Source organism: Cyrtonyx montezumae, unplaced genomic scaffold (genome assembly GCF_038088225.1).
Source record: "Cyrtonyx montezumae isolate F1298 unplaced genomic scaffold, pur_monq_1.0 scaffold_13, whole genome shotgun sequence".
In the NCBI taxonomy this organism is placed as follows: domain Eukaryota; kingdom Metazoa; phylum Chordata; class Aves; order Galliformes; family Odontophoridae; genus Cyrtonyx; species Cyrtonyx montezumae.
The window spans coordinates 14,367,551-14,392,038 of record NW_027071859.1 but is presented as its reverse complement, the minus strand read 5'-3'; the positions used below and the strand labels follow the sequence as shown (position 1 = coordinate 14,392,038).

Below are 24,488 nucleotides of genomic sequence, written 5' to 3'. Positions count from 1 at the left end.
ACTGCATTTTTTTGCATAAGAGAGTATTTTGAGACAGGAGCTGTGGAAAAAGCACCACTTCCTGCTCTTTAGATGGACTTCTGGAATACCAGCTCAGCTCCAATGTTGTGTTGCTACAGTAATGATTGTCACCATTGTGGACTATGTCTTCAAACTGTTGCAGAGCTGCTGGTCTGTTGACTTTTTAAAGCAGAGGCCCAAGTTTTGAGGTTACAATATGGAATAGAAACCTGTAAGAGTCTGCTAAAAAGGCAGCATAGTTCTCTGACTGCTAATTTCACATCTAACTACAACAATTAACAGCAGCAGCCTTTTCACCTTGTTTTCATGCAGTGGTAATATTCTCTCTTTGCTATGAGTAGGCTCCCCAGGGAGGTGGTTGAATCACCATCCCTGAATGTGTTTTAAGACCATCTGGATGTGGTGCTCAGGGTCATGATTTTGCGGTGGGTTTTAAGAGTTAGGGTAGTGTGTTTAGGTTGTGATTGGACTCAATCTTCAAGATCCTTTCCAACCTGAGCAATTCTGTGATTCTACTTGAATTGCTCTGACCTCCACCCTTACTTGGGTTCACACATGCAAAGCTAGATGCAGGAAGCAGTAAGGGTAAAGAAAGTGATATGGAAATAATCAACCACACTGGGTAGTTGTGTGAATAGTGCAGTTGCAATGTGCCAAACCCTGTTTTTTGCTGTCTGTGCCAGTTTGTTCAAAGCTTCTTCAAGTGTCAGTATGTCTCAGTTCATTAACAGCTTCTCCAGGTGTATTAATATCACACAATAGTATTGGCTGAACAGCCTTAATTTATCCTGTAGTTCAAATAGCAAAGATGTTTGGGGAAAGGACATTGCAACATGAATCCTTTGGATGTTAAGTTGCTAACATACACAAATGGGCTTGAAATTAAACCAGATCATTGCTAGTTTGAACTAGCATTAATCTCTTGGGTTTATGCTGGTTTCATGCAATGGCCAAGAAGGATTCTTTGTTCTTATTCATGCATAATTTGTAGAAAACAAAAGGGTGTGGGGTTTTTATTCGTACTTCTTTGGAGCCATTTGAAATTTGCCACAACTAGAATAAGAAATAGGCAGTATTAACTTACTTAGGTGCCAACTTGATGTGCTTTGCCTTGCGTGCTCAAGCTTCTCAGTTGCTAAGCTCAGAAAGAGATTTTTTTTTTATTCTCAGGCTAGGTTGACATGCACTTCTTATGTCTCTCTACACTGGACAGTAACTGGTAGGCTAGGATTGAATCACTAGCTAGATGTAGATAAGATTGAGGCCCCTCACATTTCCCTTATATTTAAATCAGGGGAAACTGCTTTGGCCTAGATTTCATCTCACTCCCTGGGTGGAATATCTCCTCAACACATGGAGTTCAAAGCTTTGAAGAGCGTTAAGGAAGTGCAGCCTACACCTATATTCAGAGCCTGTCATCTCCATTAGGCACTGGGGCCCTTCTGAGATTGTCCTCTTAGGAGGAACCTGATGGTCATGAGCCACAACTGCTCTGAGAACTAAGTCATGCCGTGTTAAATACAGACTGCTAGGATTTGCTTCAGATCCCCACTGCTGGTCTGCATCAGAAAATAAACATGGGTGCGGGTTGCATTCTTGTCTGTAATGTTTGTAGTCCATTTCCTAAAATGACCTGAGAATCCTTATTTATTACCCCATACAGGAGGGATTCGGGACTGTACCAGTGTTTCCACTCCCCTCTGATTCTTTCTTCAGCACATTGCAGTTAAATTTAGAAAGCATTAATAAACAACTATAGAAGTTCATTGTATGAATTAGGAGTTACGTGGTCCTTTGTATGTTACAGAAATATTGTATGTCTTTCTGAACAGGATACTTGTCAGATGATCATCTTGTTGCAGTGACACTAGTGAGGTACTTCATACCTCCAGCAAAACCATTAAAATATAAATTTTTTTTTATTGTATTAACTAAACAGTCTTAGTGAGAAACCTTCTGTAGAGTTGTTTTCCTCTGCTGTTTTTTTTTAAGCTAGGGTTTAATTTTTATAACCTGTTATCTGCTGACGGCATTTTCATGTTTTGCTCTTTTTGAAGCTCATGTGGAAAATGAAGAACAGTACACACAAGCACTGGAGAAATTTGGAGGCAACTGTGTTTGCAGGGATGATCCGGATTTGGGAACAGCATTTTTAAAATTTTCTGTGTTTACAAAGGAATTAACTGCACTCTTCAAAAACCTGGTAAGAATTATTGTGTGAAAACATGTCACCTTTCTAACAGCACTGTCATTTCTGTGTTCCTGAATCACAAGAGCTCTTCAAGTTGATGATAACTTGTGTTTTAGCAAGGACTGTTCTTAAAATAAATAAATAAAAAAGAAAAGCTTGACTTAAGGAAACGTCTCACACCTTAGCCTTTAATATTTCAAAGCTCAAAAAAACCCCAGCCCAAACCAACTATTTAAACTCTTCTAGCAATTCTCACATCTGAACGCTTCCCACAACAAAGTAGTAATGTTTTTAAATTATGAAACCAGTAAAACTCAGCTTGGTTTACTTGGTTTTGATGTTGCTTTTACTTAATATTTTCACACTTCCCATTTGTATTTCTAAAGAGATTGTAGAGGGAGACTCCTGTTTCTCAAGGAGGACAGTCAGGATGAAGAAATGAAGTGTCACAATGATAGTAGTATCCACTGGGGACCACTTCTGCAACTGAAGCCAATAAGATTTAAAGATGCTCTTCTATGAGCCAAGTGGGATGGAGCCAAATGGAAGAATGGGAATTTTCAGCCTCAGTTTCACATTAATCAGGGAGCACAAACAGCAGATTCTGATTCTCCATTCTACTAGCTAAAGCTATGTCTGGACAAGTCCCATACTTAATTGGAGCCACAGAATGCTTAAACTAGGGGCGAGGAAAAGGAGATGACCCAGATTGATAGAAATATTTTAAAATCTGTGTCTGCTGAATTCAATGGATGTAGACAGATCAGACGCTTTTATGAATCTAGACCAAATGTCTAGTTTGCAGCCAGCTGGTCATAATCAGTTCTTTGGGGAATGTTTCCAGCTGATGTGATTTAGGGCAGTCTCATTCAGTCTGTGATGCTGTCCTCTCTTTTTACTCAGTTGTAATATTGAAGAGAGAGAATCTGGCCCCAAGTGTATTTATCTGCAGTGAAATGTATTTCATATTGGTCATATCGATTTGAATATCTCTGGCTGTACAAATAGCTTCTGAGATTATGTGTCAGGAGAGAATCCTTATCAAGTGTGAATCAGTCATTTATCCAGAGTTGTTTTCCATAGACATAGACTGCTCATATGGGAGGGTAAATAGAATGGGTCTCCTGGTTAATACCTTCTGTTGACTAAAAAACCTCTGTATCATTAACTGCAATATGGTGACTTCATTAAACAAATGGATATGTAAAATGACATGGTTTAAAAAAAAATCTACAAAGAGCTGCACCCTGCTGCCCAGGAAAAAAAAAAAAAAAAGCTGTAAATGTATTTTATTTTAAGAAGCCAAGTGATAATGTAATTTTATCAAAGTATTTGTTCTCTTAATAATTACTGTCTTTACAAAATATTTCTGATACAAGTAATTTTCCTTCCACAAACTTCAAAGAAAAAAAAACATAATGTATATCTGTAGGAGATGGCATACATCTTATTAAATTTGTCTTAAGACATAGCTTTTATTTGTCTTCTCCACAGGATATCTTTTTTCCTGCATTCTGTTTGCCCACTAGCACCTGTGTATTTTTGCTTCAGTTTCTGTATATAAGTCTTGAGATCATATCTGAGTTTTCAATTTATCTCAATCTGTGCCTCTTATTTTCTCTATTTTTGAAATGTATACAGTTTAGTTACACATGGACAGGACTGTTGTTGGTTGGTTTTGTTGTTTATTTTTAGTACTACTGTAGGAAAGGCATCTTCTGTCTTAAAAAGAGCTGTTTGGTGATGATTAGGTCTCTCTAATGTTTTGCTCTTTCCTAATGTGCTTTGTATTGTTGAGATTTTAAGTTTTTTTTCTTTTCTCCTGACTAGCAAGGGAAAACTGAAGAAATAGAGGAACAGAATGGATCTTGAATATGGTGTCTTTTAAATGACTTTTTTTTTTTCAGGAAGATATTTCTGTCATCATTACTTGAAAATACCACACTTATTTATAACAATTGCAAAATTATGAAGCAAGTATAAAACAGTAGTACTGATTTTGGAAACTTTGCCTGTTAATTTAGTAATTTATTTGTAACTGAGGTCTCTTTAGAAGTTCCCTAATGTAGGTCTAATCTTCCAAGAGATTAAAAAGATATTGACTAGCATTAAGAATCCTATAGTGGTTGAAAATAACATTTTTTTTTTTAATAATCATAGTCATATGTGAAACAAACCCCATGCTTTCTCTTGCTGTTGTGAGATAACCGGCTCTGAATGCCTTAAGCACATTAGCAGTGAAAAACATCCTTCTTCTAGAGCCTTTCCTTTTAGCACCAACATCCTTTGGTTGGAAGTAGTTTTTTTAGGAACGTGGCTAGTGATATGAGATCTGCTGCTGTTTAAAAGAAAAAAAACAAAACACATTGGAAGATATTTAGGTAGACCTTCCTTTGAAGTATCATAGGGCTCCGAATTTCCCCGGAATATTTTTAGTTGAAAGAAGTGGGGAATGTGCAGGGAATTGAGAGGACATGTTCAGACTGGAACAGATGCCAAAGCTGTTAACACTGGCAAAGCTTTAAGGCTACTGTCAAGTTTTACTTTGTCATGTATTTTGATTTTGTTTCTCAGAGCTGATGTGTTCTGTCAGCTCTCGGTCTGGGTGGCATTTCTACTGTGACCGTAAAGTGCTTCTGCAAAGAGATTTTTCTCTTAAGCTTGTCTTCAGTAAGATGAAAGAAAGACCTAGTAAAGTTGCTCTACTAAAGGTTTCTCAAAAGACAGTGATGTTTTCATGGAACTGCCAAGACATGAATGTTTTAAAATATTTCATTAATGTCTGAAGTAATTTTTGTTACAATCAAATTAATCAGCTGTAAGCTATTTAAGTTAAAGTTCAAGTCTTGGGATTGCTTGAGTTTTTATGCATTTTGCTTTGCTATTTTTGAAGAATAAGAATTCTTCAAATTTGAAATGATTTCTGAAAGTTCTTAGAGAAAAAAAATGCTTCACATCAAATCCTTGGAGCTACTCACTTTTGCCTAATGCTTTGATCAATTTATGATATATTGTGCAATATTTTCTGTAGCTATAGCTTCAATAGTAAATTAAATATTTTCCTTGAACTTCCTTTGAAATAGAATTGTGTTTGAGACCGATCAGTTATCTTTTTTGATAGTGAAATACAAAGAAAATAAAGTAAAAAGGAGGCTTTTCTGCTGTGTTAGAGCTGACACAGTACCTTTTGTGGCACGTACAGTATTGCTTCTTGGACTTGTTTTTTTCTGACAGTAACTGAGGGGACTTGTATCTGCTATCTTCACTGCGTAAAAGGTAGCTGGAAGAAGAGATTCAATGTGAGGAATTTTTTTATTAATAGTTCTTGGATTTTCAGTGAGGAGAAATGGAAGAACAAAGGTGGAATTTTTTTAAACCTTATGCTCCTATTTTACTTCATTTAAAGAATATAAGAAGAGAGGAGATTTTCTTAGAAGATAACAGTAAGAAAACAGACAGACATATTTCTGTTCTGCATAATGAACTTACAGATTTTTGTGTCAAGAATTTTCTCTCCTGAATAATGGGTCAGGAAAGAGATTTAAAAATATATTTGGTGTTTGAATATCTACTAATGTGTTTAGTTTAGTAGAAGTATTAATTTAAATGTAGGAGCTACAGATGTGTTTGTGAGTTTGGAGTATTGTGTGTGAAGATTAAAGGTTGATGATGAAAGATCTGCATGAGGCAATTCCCATTCATTAAGTCAGCCTCATCAGTGACCCAACTTAAGTTCCTGTGTGCAAATTCACATAGCATGGGGGTTAAATAAGAGGAGTTAGAGACCTGCACACATCTGCAGAGCTGTGATCTTATTCGCACCATGGAGATGTTGTGGGATGGCTCCCATGACCAGAGTGTTGGAACAGAAGAATACAGACACCTTAGGATGGATAGACAAAAGAGAGAGGGAGGGCACGTCACCCTTTATGTCAGTGACCAGCTGGAGTGCATGGAGCTCTGCCTGAGGATGGATGAGGAGCTGACCTAGCTTGTGGGTCAGGATTAAAGGGAAAGCAGGAACAGGTGTTGTTATAGTGGGGATTCTGCTGCAAGCCATCCAACCAGGAAGTATCGAGCAGATGAGGCCTTCAGTAGAGAGAGAAGCAGCCTTGTTTTCTTAAGCCCTGGTCCTTGTGGGGAACTTCACTCACCCTGGTATATGTTGTAGAAACAACACAGTAGGACATAAGCAATCCAGGAGGTTCCTGGAATGTATTAGTGATAGCTTTATTCTCCAAGTGATAAGGAAGCCAACAAGAAGAGATTCTGTATTTGACTGTTCTCACCATCAAGATGGAACTAATGGAGAACATGAAGCTCAAGGGCATCCTTGTCTGCAGTGACCATGAAAAGGTGGACTTTGAGATCCTTAGGGCAGCGAGGAGGGTGCACAGCAAGCTCACTGCACTGCACTCCAGGGGAGCAGGCTTTGGCCTTTTCAGAGATCTGGTTGGTTAGAGTCCTGTGTGTCCAAGTGTCCTGGCAGGTGAAGTTCCTAAGCTGCTATCCAAAGGCCAATCACTATTATGTCTATACCTGATAAGATCACAGGGCAGATCTTTCTGGAAACTATGATAATGCACATGGAAAAGAAGGAGGTGACAGCCTCCTTAATGAAGGTGGCTTTGCTAGGGGTAAATAATGCCTGACAACTTCGGTCGCCTTTTGTGATGAGCTTTCAACATTGGTGGATAAGGGAATAGCAATTATATGATGTCATGTACCTGAATTTGTGCAGAACATTTGACAGTGGTCCGTGTGGCACAATTGTCTCAAAATTGGAGATACGTGGATTTAATGGAGGGACGGACTAGTTGGTGGGTAATGAATTATCTGGAAGATTGCACTCAAAATGCTGTGGTCAGCAACTCAGCATGCATGTGAAGATGAGTGGTATTCCTCAGGGGTCGGTACTGGGACCAGTGCTATTTAACATCTCATCCATGAGTTTGCTGATGGCACTGAGCTGTGTGGTGTTGTCAGTGAACTGGAGGGAATGGATTGTTATCCATAGGGACCTTGACAGGCCCGAGAGTAATATTCTAGGTCATGAAAAATAAGAAAAATTCATAAACATTAAAAATTATCTTTAGGAGCTGCTGAACATAGAATTACCTAGAAGGTCTAAAGGGGTTCAGATAATCAGAAAGTATTGTAAACTTTTATGTAACTCAGGAAAGAGATGTTAAGGCTTGTTCTTGCAGTGAGTGTGAAAGTACAGAAATTGCATTAGACCTTTTGGTTGTAGGTGCTAGGAAAAGCAAGATGTCATAATTCCTCTTTACATGGCATAGGTTCAGCTCCATCTGGAATCTTACCTTTATTTTTTTGCCAAAAAGGTATTGATCCAACTGGAAAAAATAATCAGAGGATAGTAAGAAAAAAAAAGATCAGGGCTTAAATAGATTGTTTTATGAAGAAAGAATTGAAGAGAATTGTGCTTGCAAAAGGGGAACTTAATGAATTGAGTGTAGATGGGCTCTTGCTGTGAAAAATATTAGATGATGCAGCCCAGAGAAAGCAGTGGAAGCTTTCTGCTTACATTTTTTAACCTAGGTTAGAGAATGTGTGGTTGGGAATTCTCTGCTGGCAAGGAAGAAGGGATGGAATAACCTCTGATCTCTTCTTCCTTGGCCCTTAGACTTAAGCACTTTATGCTTTTAAGAATACATTAAAAAACATATTTCCTGTTATATTTGTAGCTCCTACTCGAGAAGATCACAGTCCTTAATTTGTCTCCTGGTGGTGGAAAAACTCTTGGAAATTATTCAGTGCAATAGTACTTGCCTTAAAAAAAGAGAAAATAATCGGTTGAGAAAGCCCAGAGCTTCTCAATATATGGCATGCATCTAGAGTTTTGGAACACCAGAGTGAGTCATGTCATGGATTCTTCAAGTATCTCAGTTTTGGTTAAATCAGTTCTGTGTTAAGAAAAGTCCTTCTGAAGTAGTGAAAAAGCTTTTGGCTTCATTTTTTGTTGCATCTTTTGTTTGTTTTTGTTTTAAAGCGGTTCTGATAAAAAGTCTCATTAAAATAAATAGGAGTGCTGGCAGATGAAGAACTTCAGTGTTTAGCCACAGACTCTAAAGCTCCTTTCTGCTTAGCAAATGTTGGCTTGCCTGTTGTCTCTACCATCACTTCTGGCAGCTGTGAGTTCATTTATTTTTATGTTCTCCTTCCTGCCATTTATTCTTCTCCTCCTCTGAGCTTTCTCCAGCTTAGGAAGTTTTAATTTATTATCCAATCTCTGTCATCTTATCTTGTTGGAGGAAAACTGCAAGTCTGACAAAGCAGCAGTGTTGGAAGTGGAAACCATGTCAACTATTTCTTTGCTTTTCTTTTCCTATCTTTTTTCCTCCCCAAAACATGTGGAACTTGCTTGTGTTCCTCTGGCACAGGGTGACTTTAATTTCTTCGAAGCTTTCATGCACTTTCGTGTGTGTCTCTTCTAAAAAAATATTTTAAAACATAAGTACCTGTATACATTTTAGTTCTCTATGTACACACATAGTAGGAGCTGCAGCATATTAGTGGCTCTTCTCTGCTTGCCAAAAATGAGTCTGTTTTTTGATAGTTCAGGTTAAACTTATCAAGAAAGTGTGGAAAAATATAAGATCATTCTTGTGTATCCTGCTTTGCAGATTTATGAATATGAACAAGTACAATTCATCTAACTAGTTACAAATTTATGCATTATGTATGTTTACAATAACTTACAGGTAGTAGTGCACTGGGAGAATTAATTTGAACAGGTAAACATTCTTCCTACTTTAAAAAATAAAATCCTAATTCTTCAAGAGTATTCTGTTTAGGAACACAAGTTCATGTCCCATGAACCGAATCTCTAGAGAATATCCAGAACTGTTCTGAAGGCTGATGGTGGTTTGTATGAATATGTCTCTCCAAACAGTTGAGTCTGTCATTTTTATAACTTCAGGAAAGATGCTGGTCTTGAATCTGCTGTTGAGAAACACCTTACTCTTGCTTTCTGCTTGAGTATGTGGATTTGAAGAATATTTAAATGAAGGCTATGAAGGCACTGATGTTTAGGCTAGACCTTTCACTGCAGCAGAGTGATAAAGTAGAACACCTTGCATAGGATGAGGTCTTACACGAAGCCTCTTCTATTTCTCCTCTTGGATAGCTATTCTGGGTGTCTGTGTGCATTTCATCAGTCTTCTTGTAGAAGTGTTTATTTTTTACCCAGTCTTTGTGTGATTTGTTTCCCTTATATTTTATAATGTACTATTTTATGAACTTTAGATGCTGTTATGTTGGTATGTGGATGTTGTCATGCTGCTGAGAACTTCGGAGGTGGATTGTTTCCAGCACTGTCAGCTAGGCATGTGTAGATGTTGCTCATTCAGTTTTTACAAGAATTACTTTAAAAACAAACACAAAGAGTGGGAATTTAACTTGTTGATTCTGAAGGGCTGTGGTTGCATCCTGCAGCTTTTTTGAGGGAAGGAAAAGTAGAGTGGAGGAGGGGAAACGTGATGTGTTGTAGAAACAAAATAGACCAAATTTAATTTCTTCATTCCTTCTTTTTCTTTCCTAATCTTTTCAAGCTTTAAAATTTATGTATGTTCTCTTGGGTTGCTGGCTGAAATTTCAAGCAAATGCAGTGAAGTAGCAACTCTGAAGGGAAAATCTGTTCTTTTTGCTTGTTCTTTTGTTTTTAATAGCAGCTGTTGAGCATCGCTGAGCTTGACCATTGGGGATGGAACCCCTGAGTTTGCTCTAGAGAGGACACCAGGCATGATAGATATCTTTTGTATTTTTCCATTCTAGGTTGGCTGAATCTTCAGAGTTGGAAATATTTTTCTTAAAATCCTTTGCCACCTGGGTTATGCTAAATGAGACTTTAATATTCCTGATGTTTTTTCTTCAGGAGCGGAATCATTATTTGTTACATGATGCAAAATTCTTTCTCTGCTATAAACAGAGAAAATCTGCTTTCAAATGTACATTTCTGTGCTTCTTGAAAAACAAAACAAAAACAAAAATACAAAAAAAAAAAAAACCAACAAAAACAAATAACACCAACAAAAGAAGAAACCTACCCAGAGGCAACTTTCACTTTGCTACTGCAAAAGTTAATCAGATTTTCTTTCTGCTGTGTGTGAAAGGAGGTTCTGGTGAGGAGGGGGTCAGCCTCTTCTCCTAGTTAGCTGTGTTAGGACTGGGTGTAATAGCTTCAAGTTGTGCCAGGGGAGGTTTCAATTGCATATTAGGAAAGCTTCTCTGAACAGGTGGTCAGGCACTGGAACAGGCTGCCTATGGAGGTGATGGAGTCACCGTCCCTGGAGACGCTCTAGAAGTGTATGGATGTGGTCCTAAAGAGCATGGTTTAGTGAGCAGTATTGGATGTAGGTGTACAGTTGGATTTGGTTATCTTTAGATGTTTTTTCCAACCTTAATGATTCCATGAAGATTACTTACTGAAACTTCTTGTGATTTGAGACAACATGCATTCTGTATTAAAATACATGAAATGTTTTAATGTAATATTTTGTCTTCTAGATTCAGAATATGAACAACATAATCACTTTTCCATTGGACAGTTTGCTGAAGGGGGATCTGAAAGGAGTAAAAGGGGTATGTTTATATTCTTACTCATATATTAAATAATTGTTAGTAAAGTATCTACATTTAGCTATTGTGTTATTTTAATCTTATTTGATATAAAACTTACTAGCTTAATAATGTAATTATTTATTATTATGAATTGAGTCATTCCTTCTGTTTGTGCTTTCACACACAGCATGCTGTTGACTACATATACAAAACATGTGAAAGCTTTAAAAACAGTCCTGTGATAGAGAAGATAAGCAGAGAGGGAGGTGTAAGAATTGTTAATTTATAGATATTTACCTAGTTGAAAGGGGATAACACTTAAAAAATGAAGAATTGTTATCAATATATATGTTTAGCACTCTAAATGTACCTTTTTAAGAAAAGCACATTAGACTGAATGTACGTACTTTTTTTCTGAACAGAGGCTAAACCTACTTGTGCCCTGAAGATATTTCCTATTTGAAGTAACAACAATTTAAAACTCTAATGATGATATGTTTATAATAAATTTCAAAACCTGTAGCCAACAGATGTATTTGGCTTACACTTAATTTACTGCTGAGCAAACAGGAAGCAACTGTCAGCTATTGTTCTAGGACACTGAAGGAAGAAGAAGATGTACACAGACTAAAAATGGTCTCTGTATGTTACTGATGGATGAAACAGTTATTTATACACTTATGACCCTTCTGTTGATTGCTTAGTGCATTCTGCTCCTCTTTTTCTTCTGTTTTTCTGTGTCAGAAAAAATGCATTTAATACAGTGTTGCTCCATGTTCCTGCTTTGAGAAAATAATCAAATTCTACTTCAATATTGTATTTGTTGAAAAATCTAACTCACACGGACTCCTAGAGATGCTTGTAGAAATGTGACTGTTAATCCTGTATACAAGATTGCCTTATGTGAGCTTTGCAAGAATGAGCAGAATTCTTTGTTCCAGTAGGCACTGCAGGTGGCACAGATTCATGGTTAGATCTGTAGTATTTTTCATTTAAATAAGTAACTGCATTATTATTTCTTTTTTGTCTTGACAGGACCTGAAAAAGCCCTTTGATAAAGCTTGGAAGGACTATGAAACTAAAGTGTATGTATCTTTTTTTATATAGAAGTATAATTGGAATCTGAGAAGCATATTATTTAGTAATACGGTTTCAGACGGAAGTCCTAGCTGGGAAGATTTCTATCTGAGTGGAGATATAAATATAAGCATAATCATTTGGAATTCTATAATTCTGTAATCTACAGAACATACATGAGTAAATATTTTCCTTTTTTTTTTTTAAATGCCATGACAGTTAGTATCTCTTACAGACTTGTTTGCTTAATGAAGTTCTAAGTAATCATCCTCATCTCCCACTTCATTTGGGAATGCTTTATTTTAATTGGAATATATATTTTTACATTTTTCAATAGTTTCCAATAAAACTACAGAAAGTATAGCAACATAATTATATTTGATGCAATTTTAAGGATTTGTTACTTTTTCCTTCTCTTCTTCATGAACTAATTCACTATAATTAGAAAGTTTTTTTAGTCAGAAGAGCACAGAAGAAACGTCTGTGTTTTTTCAGTTGTTGTTAGAAAAAAAATCAAGTATATGGAAGCCAGGATTTAGTTCCAGTTCCATAGACATTCACAATATTAAATTACTGCAGTTTATTTAAACATATGAATGTTTTCTGTTTTTTTTATGGGCAATAAACAAGAAGAGCTTGAAGCCATTGTGAGGCAGGCTAACTATGACCTTGTAGCTATTACAGAAACATGGTGGGACCTCTCCCATGACTGGAATACTGGGATTGATGGCTACAAGCTCTTCAGAAGGGATAGACAGGGAAGAAAGGGTGGTGGCATAGCTCTCTATATCAAAGAGTGTTTTGATGTTGAAGAACTAGTGGTTGGAAATGACAAAGTAGAGTGTCTATGGATAAGGATCAGGGGGATAGTCCTTAGGAGTGACATCGTGGTGGGGGTCTGTTACAGACCACCTAGTCAGGATGAAGAAATAGATGAGGTGTTCTATAAACAACTCGTAGATGTTGCACGATGGCCAGCACTCGTTCTCATGGGGGACTTCAACTTCCCTGATATATGCTGGAAATACAATACTGCGCAGAGGAAGCAGTCCTTGAGATTTCTAGAATGTGTGGATGATTGCTTCCTGACTCAGCTGGTGCAAGAGCCTACCAGGGGAGATGCCTTGCTTGACCTACTTTTCACTAACAGGGAAGGACTAGTGGGGGATGTGAAGGTTGGAGATTGTCTTGGCCAGAGTGACCATGAAATGGTGGAGTTTGCTATTCTGGGTGCCGTCAAGAGGGTGACTAGCAAAACTATTACCTTGGACTTCCAGAGGGCAGACTTTGACCTGTTCAGGACACTTGTTGCAAGGGTCCCTTGGGACTTGCTCCTGAAGGGTAAAGGGGTCCAGGAAGCCTGGATGCTCTTCAAGATGGAAATCTTAAAGGCACAGGAGCAGGCAGTCCCGGTGTCCTGTAAGTCAAGCCGGAGGAGCAAAAGACCAGTGTGGATGAACCGGGATCTTTTGTTGAGACTCCGAGAGAAAAGGAGAGTCTGTGTCCTCTGGAAGATGGGTCAGGCTACTTGGGGTGACTACAGAGAACTGGCCAAGATCTGCAGGCAGAAAATTAGAAATGCTAAAGCCCAGCTTGAAATTAGGCTGGCTACTGCTGTAAAGGAGAACAGGAAACCCTTTTACAAATATATTAACAGCAGGAGAAAAACTAAGGAAAATTTCCCTCCTTTACTCAACGAGGCAGGCAATATAACCACAGATGATAAGGAAAAGGCTGAGGTTCTCAATGCCTTCTTCACATCTGTCTTTAATAGACAGGACAGTTATCCAAATGGTACTTGCCCTGACCTGGAAGTCCGGGACGGGGTGCATAATGCACCCCCTGTGATTCAAGCAGAGACGGTCAGAGATCTTCTCCTCCATCTGAACTGCCACAAGTCCATGGGGCCAGATGGGATCCACCCAAGGGTGCTGAGGGAGCTAGCAGAGGTGATTGCCGAGCCACTTTCTGCCATCTATCAGCATTCCTGGTTATCTGGAGAGGTCCCACAAGATTGGAGGCTTGCCGATGTGACTCCCATCTTCAAGAAAGGCCGTAAGGAAGACCCGGGGAACTACAGGCCTGTCAGCCTGACCTCGGTATCAGGGAAAGTTATGGAACAGATGATATTGAGGGAGATCACACGACACGTGCATGGCAATAAAGGGATCAGACCCAGCCAGCACGGGTTCACCAGGGGCAGGTCGTGCTTGTCCAACCTCATCTCCTTCTATGACTGGGTGACCAGACAGGTAGATGAGGGAAAGGCTGTTGATGTAGTCTACCTGGACTTCAGCAAGGCCTTTGACACGGTCTCCCACAGTATTCTCCTAAGGAAACTGGCAGCCCGTGGTGTGGACAGGTTCACTCTTCTCTGGGTGGAGAACTGGCTGGAGGGCCGTGCCCAGAGGGTAGTGGTTAATGGAGTTAAGTCCAGCTGGCGTCCTGTAACGAGTGGTGTCCCCCAAGGGTCAGTTTTGGGGCCCATCTTGTTTAATATCTTTATTGATGACCTAGACGAGGGAATTGAGTGTACCCTCAGTAAGTTTGCAGATGACACAAAGCTGGGAGGATGTGTCAAACTGCCTGAGGGTAGGGAGGCCCTTCAGAGGGATTTGGATAGGCTGAACAGCTGGGCTGAGCAAAATGGGATGAGGTTTAATAAGACCAAGTGCCGGGTCCTGCACTTTGGCCACAATAACCCCATGCAATGCTATAGGCTTGGGGCAGATTTGCTTGAAGAATGTAGAGAGGAAAAGGACCTGGGGGTGTTGGTTGATGCTCGGCTCAACATGAGCCGGCAGTGTGCCCAGGTGGCCAAGAAGGCCAACAGCATCCTGGCCTGTATTAGAAATAGTGTAGCCAGCAGGAGCAGGGAGGTGATCATCCCCCTGTACTCAGCTCTGGTACGGCCGCACCTCGAGTACTGTGTTCAGTTTTGGGCCCCTCACTACAAGAAGGACATTGAGGCCCTGGAGCGTGTTCAGAGAAGGGCAACAAAACTGGTGAGGGGCCTGAAGCACAAGTCTTATGAGGAGCGGCTGAGGGAGCTGGGATTGTTTAGTCTGGAGAAGAGGAGGCTCAGAGGAGACCTTATTGCACTCTACCACTTCCTGAAGGGGGGTTGTGGTGAGGAGGGGGTAGGCCTCTTCTCCCTGATAAGTAATGACAGGACGAGAGGGAATGGCCACAAGTTGCGCCAGGGAAGATTTAGATTAGACCTCAGGAAGCATTTCTTTTCTGAAAGAGTGGTCAGGCACTGGAATGGCCTGCCTAGGGAGGTGGTTGAGGCACCATCCCTAGCGCTGTTCAAGAAGCGTTTAGATGAGGTGCTAAGGGATTTGATTTAGTAGTTGGGTAGAGATAGTGATAGGAGGATGGTTGGACTAGATGATCTTATAGGTCCTTTCCAACCTTATGAACTTATGAACTTATGAACTTATGGATTTCATGCCAAAGTTGGAAGCTCTTAGCAGGTGTATTGTGTACTGACTGGATACCTATACAGCTCTGTCATCTGTCTCATATTGTGTATCTAGCAAAATTTATATGGCACAGTGTGAAGGTGTATGATAGATAATAGCCATAATATCAGTTTTAATAACAAGATCTTATATCTGGCTAAATGAATCAAACAAGTCAACAAAGCTTGATAACTGAGATCAAGCAGAATTGATTTCTGTACCTTGCTGTGACCCAATGAGATCAGGGTCATTGAGATTTTGAAACTCCCTTGGGCTAAATTAAGGTAAAATGACACCAAACGATCAGTTAAACGTTTGTATCCTGCTACGACACTTAGTGTAATACACTGGGTGTATATACACGTATATATCCACACCTCATTGGTGATTAGCTCTGATGATATCCTTTGTGTTACATGTTAATCTGGCATGAAAAGAAAGATCAGATTGACGAGTAAGGAAAATCTTCATCGCCACTCTTGGTTCCAGTATAGTCTCTGGTCTGGTGATTGAGGGTGGCAGGTGCACACCTGAGTACTGGGTCATAGCTCTTCTTATTTATTGAAAAAGCAGATACTTTGCATATGTGTCTGTCATTTTCACACGAGTTGGGATTGGGGGGGATTCAGCATTTGAGCATATGTGAATGTGTGAAGAGTAGCAACAACCCTTTCTTCTATAATGTAGACAGGGTTTGTAGAGAACCCATCCCCTTTGATTGATCATGTAGTGGCCTCTTGCAGTTGGGGAACTTGCCCAGACTTCTATAGGGAAGTAGGGCTGTCCATCCTCTGTTGTATTCTGCACTCATGGAATCATGGTTTGAATTGGAAGTGACCTTTATGATCATTTAGTTCCAACCCTCCTGCTGCAGGCAGGGACATCTCCCAGTAGACCAGGTTGCTCAAACTCCCATCCTGCCTGGCCTTGAACGCTTCCAAGGAGGGGCCATCCACAGCCTCTTTGGGCAATCTGTTCCAGTGTCTAACCACCCTCCCAGTATGGTATTTCTTCCTGATATCTAGTCTAAATCTGTCCTCTTCCAGTTTGAAGCCATTTCCCCTCATCCTGTTTCTACATGCCTTTATAAAAAGTATGTCCCTAGCTTTCCTGTAGGCCTCATTCTGGTACTGGAAGGCCACTATAAGATCCACGCAGGGACATGTCTTCTCCAGGCTGAAGAGCCCCAGTTCTCTCAGCCTGTTCCATTAGAGATACACTTCAGTCCTCGGATAGTCTTTGTGGCCCTCCTCTGTGCTGGACCCTTTCCAACAGCTTTGTGTCCTTTTTGTGTTGGAGGCCCCAGAACTGGATACAGAAAATCTTCAGCAAGTGCTTTTGATTCTCTGCTCAAATTACATTCTTAAGCACCTGATTTCTGTTCATTCTTTGCTGTTAAGCAATGCCACAGTGGTTGAGACACTGAAACAGTTGCCCTATGTGAGGAATAGGTATGCTTCCTGGTTTTACCAGGTCAGTTGTATCAGCTCAGCTGGTAGTCCCTGAAGTAGAATTTCACGGTGGATTTCATTCCTTATTCCAGTATTATTTGAGTTGTGTCAGGTGAGTTTTCTTAGCTATCCAGCTAGCATCTTTGATCTTCTGAGGTCATCCGCCTAGATCAACTAAGAATCTAGTACCATTTTTTAATTTCAACATTGTGCAACTAGAAAATAATGGTTCTCTGGTGCCTACCGAGTTGACCCATCTCAGTTCATGTGCAAGCAGGCTTCAGAAACTATTCCTGTTGGCTGTTTATTCACAAAAGCAACAAGCTTAGCAAGTTAGCTAAATCTCATTATTTCTTTTAAGAATAACAATGAAAATGGTCTCATTACTGCTTTCTAGGCTTGATTTTTGAGGAGAACCTTTGTGGTGTGTCATGTTTTTGAAACTGCCTTAGCTACAGCAGGATTTTCATAATAAAATATTCTGAAACGTTAAGATAAACCTCCAGTCTGAATCCTTGGAAATTGTAACGATGCCAAGACTATGATGGCTCCAGTGCTTAGTGTGTTTTTTAATGCCAGCAAGCAGTCCTGTTTGGTGCAATGCCAATTTTCAGCTATTGAAGTAATTAAGATTTCTAACCATTGCCCTTGGCAGTAGATTGTCTCTGAGGATGGGTCGTAAAGAACAGCTCTGTAATTTAGCCTGATATTATCTACCTGTGCCTGATTACTGGATCTGAAAGCTTGTTTAATTATGTAGAACTCATTCATAGTGACATCCCACAAAGCTTATGTGCAGAATTTAAAATAAATACAATTGCAGGCTGCTGAGACATATATCAAGAAGACTGTTCCTAGTGGAGTAGAGTATTCAACAGGATGAGCATGTTAGAGTGATGGAAGGGTTTGTACTTTGATCCTCAGTTTGCTCCTAGTAGTGAGTGGTTTGTTGCAGAGTCACTTACACCAGAAATATTTTCCTTTTTTTTTTTTTTAAATAAACAAGCAACTTGAGTACTTGAGAAATGAAAATGCCCATAGGAAGTGCATTTAAATCTCATTTTTATTTAAGGACAGTAGATACAGGAAAAGTTGCTGTGTGCATTGTTACATTTAGCACGTGAAGTTGTAATGTTAATCTTGTATTTTTTGTCTGAAGAATTGAATCCAATATATGAGATGACACGATTTAATTTATTTTTTTTTGCCCTTAAAGTAACTGTCCATTAAAAACTTTGTTTTCTGACTTTGCTTTTAATTAAGGCACACCTTTTTTTAATTCTGAACAGGTTCTTCTTTCAGTGTAAGGAGATAGTTCTTGGAGATACTTCTTCCAAGTTACCTCCATAGTTTTTGCAGAATTCTTTAAGGAATAAGAAACATCTTAACAGTGTTTATTTTTAAACCAGTTATGCTACAGTTTATTTAACTGATTAAAAATAAAAATAAAAATAAAAAAAAGCTGAAGGTACCATATGTTCATCTGGAAATTCTTTCAGATCCATTACCATTTTCTGTGATATTTCCGGGAGCCTGACTGGTATGGTTGCCGTGTTTGTAACTGCCAGCTTTTTAAGCAGTTACATAAAAGCTCCACATCAGTAGTCTAGAGTTTAAAGCTGTTTGTCTAGCCTGTTGGACTCCTTCACTTTGATCAAGACCAAAGAATCATCTGCTTGAGGCTTGGGATAGAGAGCCTGGGAATACCATGTACAGGCAAATTCTTCAAAGATCTTTCTTGTGTTTTATTTATTTATTTATTTATTTATTGTGGTGGTTTTATGACAGCTTGTTTGTGCCTGCAGTTTGGCAGTCAGGAAATACTATTTTTTTTTTCAGCGCAATCTGCATCACTTGTACCAAGTGAATTACCAGCTAAATTCAGAATATAACTTCTGTAGCCCAACCTCCAGGAGGCCCTTGAGATTTATCAGACCATCTTGTGTGGAAGATGGGTTTCCAGATAAGCTGAAATGGTCCCAGCTGTCACTGTTTAGGTTGGCCTTTACAAATACTGGAATTTTAATGATGTGATTTTCAAGCTTGGGTGAGAACATTGATTTAAGCCTGAATTTGTTGAGATCAGCTTTGTCATGTACTAAATTTTGGACGTATGAAAACAGTGAGGTTTTTCTCAGTTGCTAGAATTGCAGTTATGTACTCTTCTGAGGTTTCCAGAGAAAATAACTGTTTTGATTCTGTGTCTGTCTCAGATGGATCTGAACTTCCCTATGTCTGTGCATTTTGGTCATCCACAGCATTGAGTAAATGCAGAATTGTCTCTACTAACCTCAGTCTACAGTTCTGACAGCTAGAGGTTTCCTTGGTGTTTTTCAGTCTGTTACCTTAGATGATGCCTTGTTTGGACTGTGCCTAAGCCTGTGAAGCTAATCACCAAATAGCAGTCATAATTTTGTAGTATGATTAGAAGTGACAGTACCCTCATCCTGATTTCTGTCTTGATAAGGAGATTCTTAAACAATTATTCAATTCAATAAACAATTCTTCTGATTCTTTCCTTGTAAAGATGGCCTGTTTGCCTCTGTATCTCATCTTTTACTTGAGAATTTTTGATGATATCAAGTGTTAATATAAATGTGGCATATTTGAGAAGAAATTCATTCAAAAATGTTCTTTTTTTTCTTTTTCTTCATAATAATTTCTGAGCTGCTTCTTCAGACTGTGTGAAATTGTGTTTCAAAATTGTTTATATATCTAGTCTTCTTTGGGAAGGTAATGTTCTTAAACACGTGGATCTCCATCCATCAACGGTGATTATTGTTGATCAACTCTTCCTTTGTGAGTAGCCAAGTTCTCAGAGTATTTTCTTCAAGATCACCTTAGCTGACAATAACCGGTTTTGTACTTTGGAACTGTTCTTGATTAAGGAAGTAAGAGGAGCAAGTAACCCAATGCTTTATGCTAGCCAACCTTAAGAAAAAACTAGAAATATCTTTAGCTGATGTTGAGGAATGATTCATCATATCTCACCATTTTTTTTTAGCACGCTTCATCTGTAACTGTAAAGATCTTAAAATGTTTTTAAAGCTTTAAGCTAGCTAAAAGGCCTCTGTTAATCTCTGTTCAGCCTCTGAGAGCTGGACAGTGCTGCCGACTGCTCTGGGACTGCAGTGGGATGAACGCGTCTGCTCCTCTGGAACTGGTGCAGACTGGGCTCTGCTTGTTATGAGGCGGTTGCTTTCCCCCATATACGTAAACACTAATGGCAGACACACTGAGGAAGCATATGGGCCGAGAGTACTTGTCATAAAACTGCTCATACTTCCAACGGGCAGACTGTGTTCACCAAGGCAGCAAGCCAGATTTCACCCACATTGTTTAGTTTCATCGGTCCTCTTGTGGTAGATTTTGAGGCAGATATTGTATCACTTCTGTGCAGGAGACAGAATGATAAACTTCCTGAAGCATGTTATTTACTCCTTTATTTTTTTAGCTGTGTAGTAATGGCAGTATCTCAGACACAAGCCTGTCTTTCTTGAAAAGAAAAAAAAAAAAGGTGATTTCTTTCTTTTAGTAAGATGACTTTGTTTTTAGGCCTGTGAATATATATTCTCTTCAGAAGTCCTGCGCTAGTAAGCATTGTGCTAATGCTATAAATATAAATGCTAAAAATAAAAGCTTATTGAAAATTAGCAAGCTTTTCTTGGGAAGGCTGATTCCCTTTCCTCCTTTGCCATTCTGCCTTGAAAAGCTGGATGTGAAGTCTGTTATGCAGTCTTGAGTGAATAAAACTTATCATTTGAATGTGCTTCTGGGATTATAAGATCAAAGGCAGTAGTCTGAGGTGTTACATCGTGATGCAGAAATGCAGGCACTCACATGTAGATATCATTAATGAATGGTTTTTGAGCCAAGTCAATAGGTGAATGAACAAGTTCTTACTGTAGTCCTCTGTAAAGATGTCAGCGTAGCTATGTATTTAAATGATGTTTCCAGTATTTTAAACTCATTTTTTAACAATGTTTAAAAATTACATCTGAAAATGTTGCAAGCTGTTCTCAAATGACTTCTTTAGCTTTCTAACTTGACTCAGTAGACCATTGATATTCATCAATTGTCGATATTTCTTTCACTTTTTCTTTTAAAACATGTACATAAGGCACCTACCAGGTGCTGTTGCCTGTGTTCAGCCCCTGTGTTCTTAGACTCAGCCTGGCTTACTGCTGTACAAGTGCAGGGAAGGAGAGGAAGAAAGACAAAATCCTACCAGCTTGCTGCTGCTACCTCTGCTCAGAACACCCTAGTCTTTTACCCTTGTTTGCTGGCTGAAAGTAAATACCTGCCTTAGGTATGTTAAAGAGTAATAGGTCTCGTCCTTCTTTAATAATAATAATAATAAAACCTACTTTGTTTATGTCATAACATGGAGTGGAATTGAAATTAAAGTTTATACTGAAAAACAGTTGTTTCTCAAATTGGAGCATTACAAATAGTCATACAGTGAGTGGGTGAGGCCATTTATTTTGTGTCTGACCTACTTTTTTGTTAGAATCCTTCATCGTGTATTTCAGCTGTACTTGTCTGTTACACATGTCTGAGCTCATTGTCTGTTAGTCATGTGCAGCTGTCTTGCAAATGATCTGAAGGATGCTTGGATTTAAATCTTAGTCAGCAAAGTCTATATATGCAGTATGTACTGCATGAGCTTTAAGAACAGCAATTTTACAAAGTGCTTGCCTTTTATTGATCCTAGAACACTTTCCTAGAACTTTCTGTATTTTCTTATTTATTTTGCTTCTTTGATCTGCTTGAAAAACCAGAATGTTCCTCGATGTTTGGAAATCCCACAATGATACATTGTAAAACTGTCTTTTCCAGAAGGATTTAGTTAAACATAGAATCATAGAATGACTTAGATTGAGGAGGACCTCAAAGATCATCTAGTTTCAACCTCTCTGCTTTGAGCAGGGTGGCCAGCCACTAGAGCAGGCTGCTCAGAGCCACATCCAGCCTTGCCTCAAATGTCTCCAGGGATGGGGCATCCACAACCTCTCTGGGCAACCTATTCCAGTGCAACACCACCCTCGGAGTGAAAAACTTCCTCCAAACATCTAACCTAAATCTCCCTGGAGCCTTCTCTTCTCCAAGATAGGCAAGCCCAGTTCCCTCAACCTTTCCTCATAGGAGAGGTGCTCCAGCCCTCTGCTCATCTTAGTGGCCCTCGTCTGGACCTGTTCCAAGAGCTCTGCATCTTTCTTTTGCTGGGGGCCCCAGGCCTGGACACGGTACTCCACAAGAACTGAGTAGAGGGGGACAATCACCTCCCTCTCCCTGATGGCCACCTCTTTTTTAATGCAGCCAGGGATATAGTTGGACTTCTGGGCTGCAAGCACTCACTGCGGGCTCATGGCCAGCTTCTCATCCACCAGGACTCCCAAGTCCTTCTCTGCAGGTCTGCTCTCCAGGAGTCCTTCCCCCAGTCTGTATAAATATCTGGGATTGCCCTGGCCCAGGTGCAATGACTTGCACTTGGCCTTGTTGAACCTCATAGGGTTCACCCAGGCCCACTTCTCCAAGCTGTCCAGGTCCCTCTGAGAGGCTTCCCTTTCCTTCCTGCTCAGCTTGGTGTCATCTGCAAACTTGCAAAGGCTTTGCAGAAGTTCCAGCTTGATGACGTCTGTTGCCCTTCCCCTGTCCACCGATGCTGTCACTCCATCATAGAAGGCCACCAGATTGGTCAGGCAAGATCTGCCCTTGGTGAAGCCATGCTGGCTATCCTCGATCACCTCTTTGTCTTGTATGTGCCTTAACGTGGTAACCAGGAGGATCTGCTCTATGATCTTCCCAGGCACAGTGGTGAGGCTCGCTGGCCTGTAGTTCCCCAGGTCATCCTTTCCCCCTTTCTTAAAAATGGGAATAATGTTTCCCTTTTTCCAGTCACCAGGGATTTCATCTGACAGCCATGATTTTTCAGATGTAGTTGCCAAGCCGCTCTCCATCACGTCAGCCATTTCTCTCAGAGCCCTGGGATGCAAGTCATCGAGCTCCATAGACTTGTATACATTCAGTTTCATGAGGAAGTTTCGGACTTGTTCCACTGCTACAGTGGGATGGAATCCACTCCTCCCACCCACGCCTAGAGAACCAGGGTCCTGGCAGACACATGGAGCCTGGCCACCATTGAAGACTGAGGCAGAGCACTTATTGAGCACCTCAGCTTTTTCCATATCTGAGGAAGCCAGTTCTCTGTTCTCATTTGCCAGAAAGGGAACACTCATTTTTTTGTCTCTTCCTGCCTATGTACCTGTAGAGCTCCTTGTTATTTTTCATATCCCTCACCAAGTTCATCAGTGCCTTGGCTTTCCTGATCTTATCTCTACACAGGCAGACAAATCCCTGTATTCTTCCCAGGCTACAAGACCCTGCTTCCACTTCCTGTACATCTCTCCCTTTTCTCTCAGTTTAAGCTGCAGGTCCTTGCTCAGCCATGCTGGTTGCCTACCTCCTCTGCTTGATTTCTTCTGCTGGGGGATGGAGATCTCCTCTACTCGCAGAAGGGTGTCCTTAAAGAGCTGCCAGCTCTGTTCTGTTCTTATGCCCTTAAGGACAGTTTCCCAGGAGATCCCACCCAGCAGTTCCCTCACCAGCCAGAATTTTGCTCTCTTGAAGTTCAGAGTCCTGACTCTACTTTTTGTCAGGCCTGCATTCCTCCAGATCACAAGCTTCAGGGCATGATCACTACAGCCCAGGCTGCCTCCAGTCTTAACCTTTTTAAATGCTCTCCTCTACATTGGTGAACACTAGGTCCAGTAAGGCTTCACCTCAGGTCAGTCCATGCATTACCTGGACCAGGAATTTATCCTCAACGGACTCTAGGAATCTCCTGGATTGTCTGCCACCTGCAGTGCCACTATCCCAGCAGATATTTGGGTAGTTGAAATCCCTCATCTGGACAAGAGCCCACAAATGCAACACCTCCTGCAGTTGAAGCAATAAGGCCTTGTCCTGATCAGGTGGCCTGTAGTAGACCCCAACCACTAGATGTCCTTTATTGGACCAATCCCTGACTTTAACCCATAAGCTCTCCACCTGATTATGGTTAGACACAGTTCTTAGTGATCTATCCACTTCCCCTCCTACCCTCCCTATCCCTTCTGAAGAGCTTGTAGCCCTCAATCACAGTGTGCCAGTTGTGAGATTCGTCCCACCATGTTTCCATGATAGCAATCAGATCGTAGTTTTCCAAGCACATCACAGTTTCCAACTTCTCCTGCTTATTTCCCAAGCTGCATGCCTTGGTGTAAAGGCACTTCAGTTGGGCTTTCTGGCACACTGCCTTTGTAGAGGGGCCCTCCCTCAAACCTCCGAAAGAAATCTGAAGTTTTCCCCCATTGCTTCCTAGAAGGACCTGAGAAGGTCCTAGAAGGACAGAGAGTTGGCAGCATTACCTCCTCTGAGGAGTTCCCAGAATATCCTACAGGACAGTTTGGAGATTTTGTCCTCAATCTGCTGGCTTAACAGCAACCCCATGCTTTTCTTCATCCTGCTGTCCTCAAGTCTCTTTCCCCATAAGTCTGAGTTTAAGATCCCAAACTGCTTACTTTGTCCTAGCAAGCCTCATTGCATCCCCTCCCCCCTCCCTACCTAGTTTAAAGCCTTCTCAATGAATTCCACTAACTCTTGGGCTGGGATCCGATTCCCTGTTAGCGACCCCCATCTGCGGCCATCAGACCAGGTGCCGAA

The 24,488-nt window shown here is 40.3% G+C and overlaps 1 protein-coding gene across 2 annotated transcripts in view; it reads left to right on the top strand.

The window, feature by feature from the left end:
• The window catches only part of ASAP2 (ArfGAP with SH3 domain, ankyrin repeat and PH domain 2), an 89,589-nt gene that overhangs the window by 23,609 nt on the left and 41,492 nt on the right, over positions 1 to 24,488 (top strand). For both annotated transcript variants that reach the window (XM_065730718.1, XM_065730717.1), the window contains exons 3-5: positions 2,079 to 2,224; positions 10,739 to 10,813; positions 11,828 to 11,877. In XM_065730718.1, coding sequence (XP_065586790.1) covers positions 2,079 to 2,224; positions 10,739 to 10,813; positions 11,828 to 11,877 — 271 coding nt within the window. The remainder of the gene's footprint in view (positions 1 to 2,078; positions 2,225 to 10,738; positions 10,814 to 11,827; positions 11,878 to 24,488) is intronic.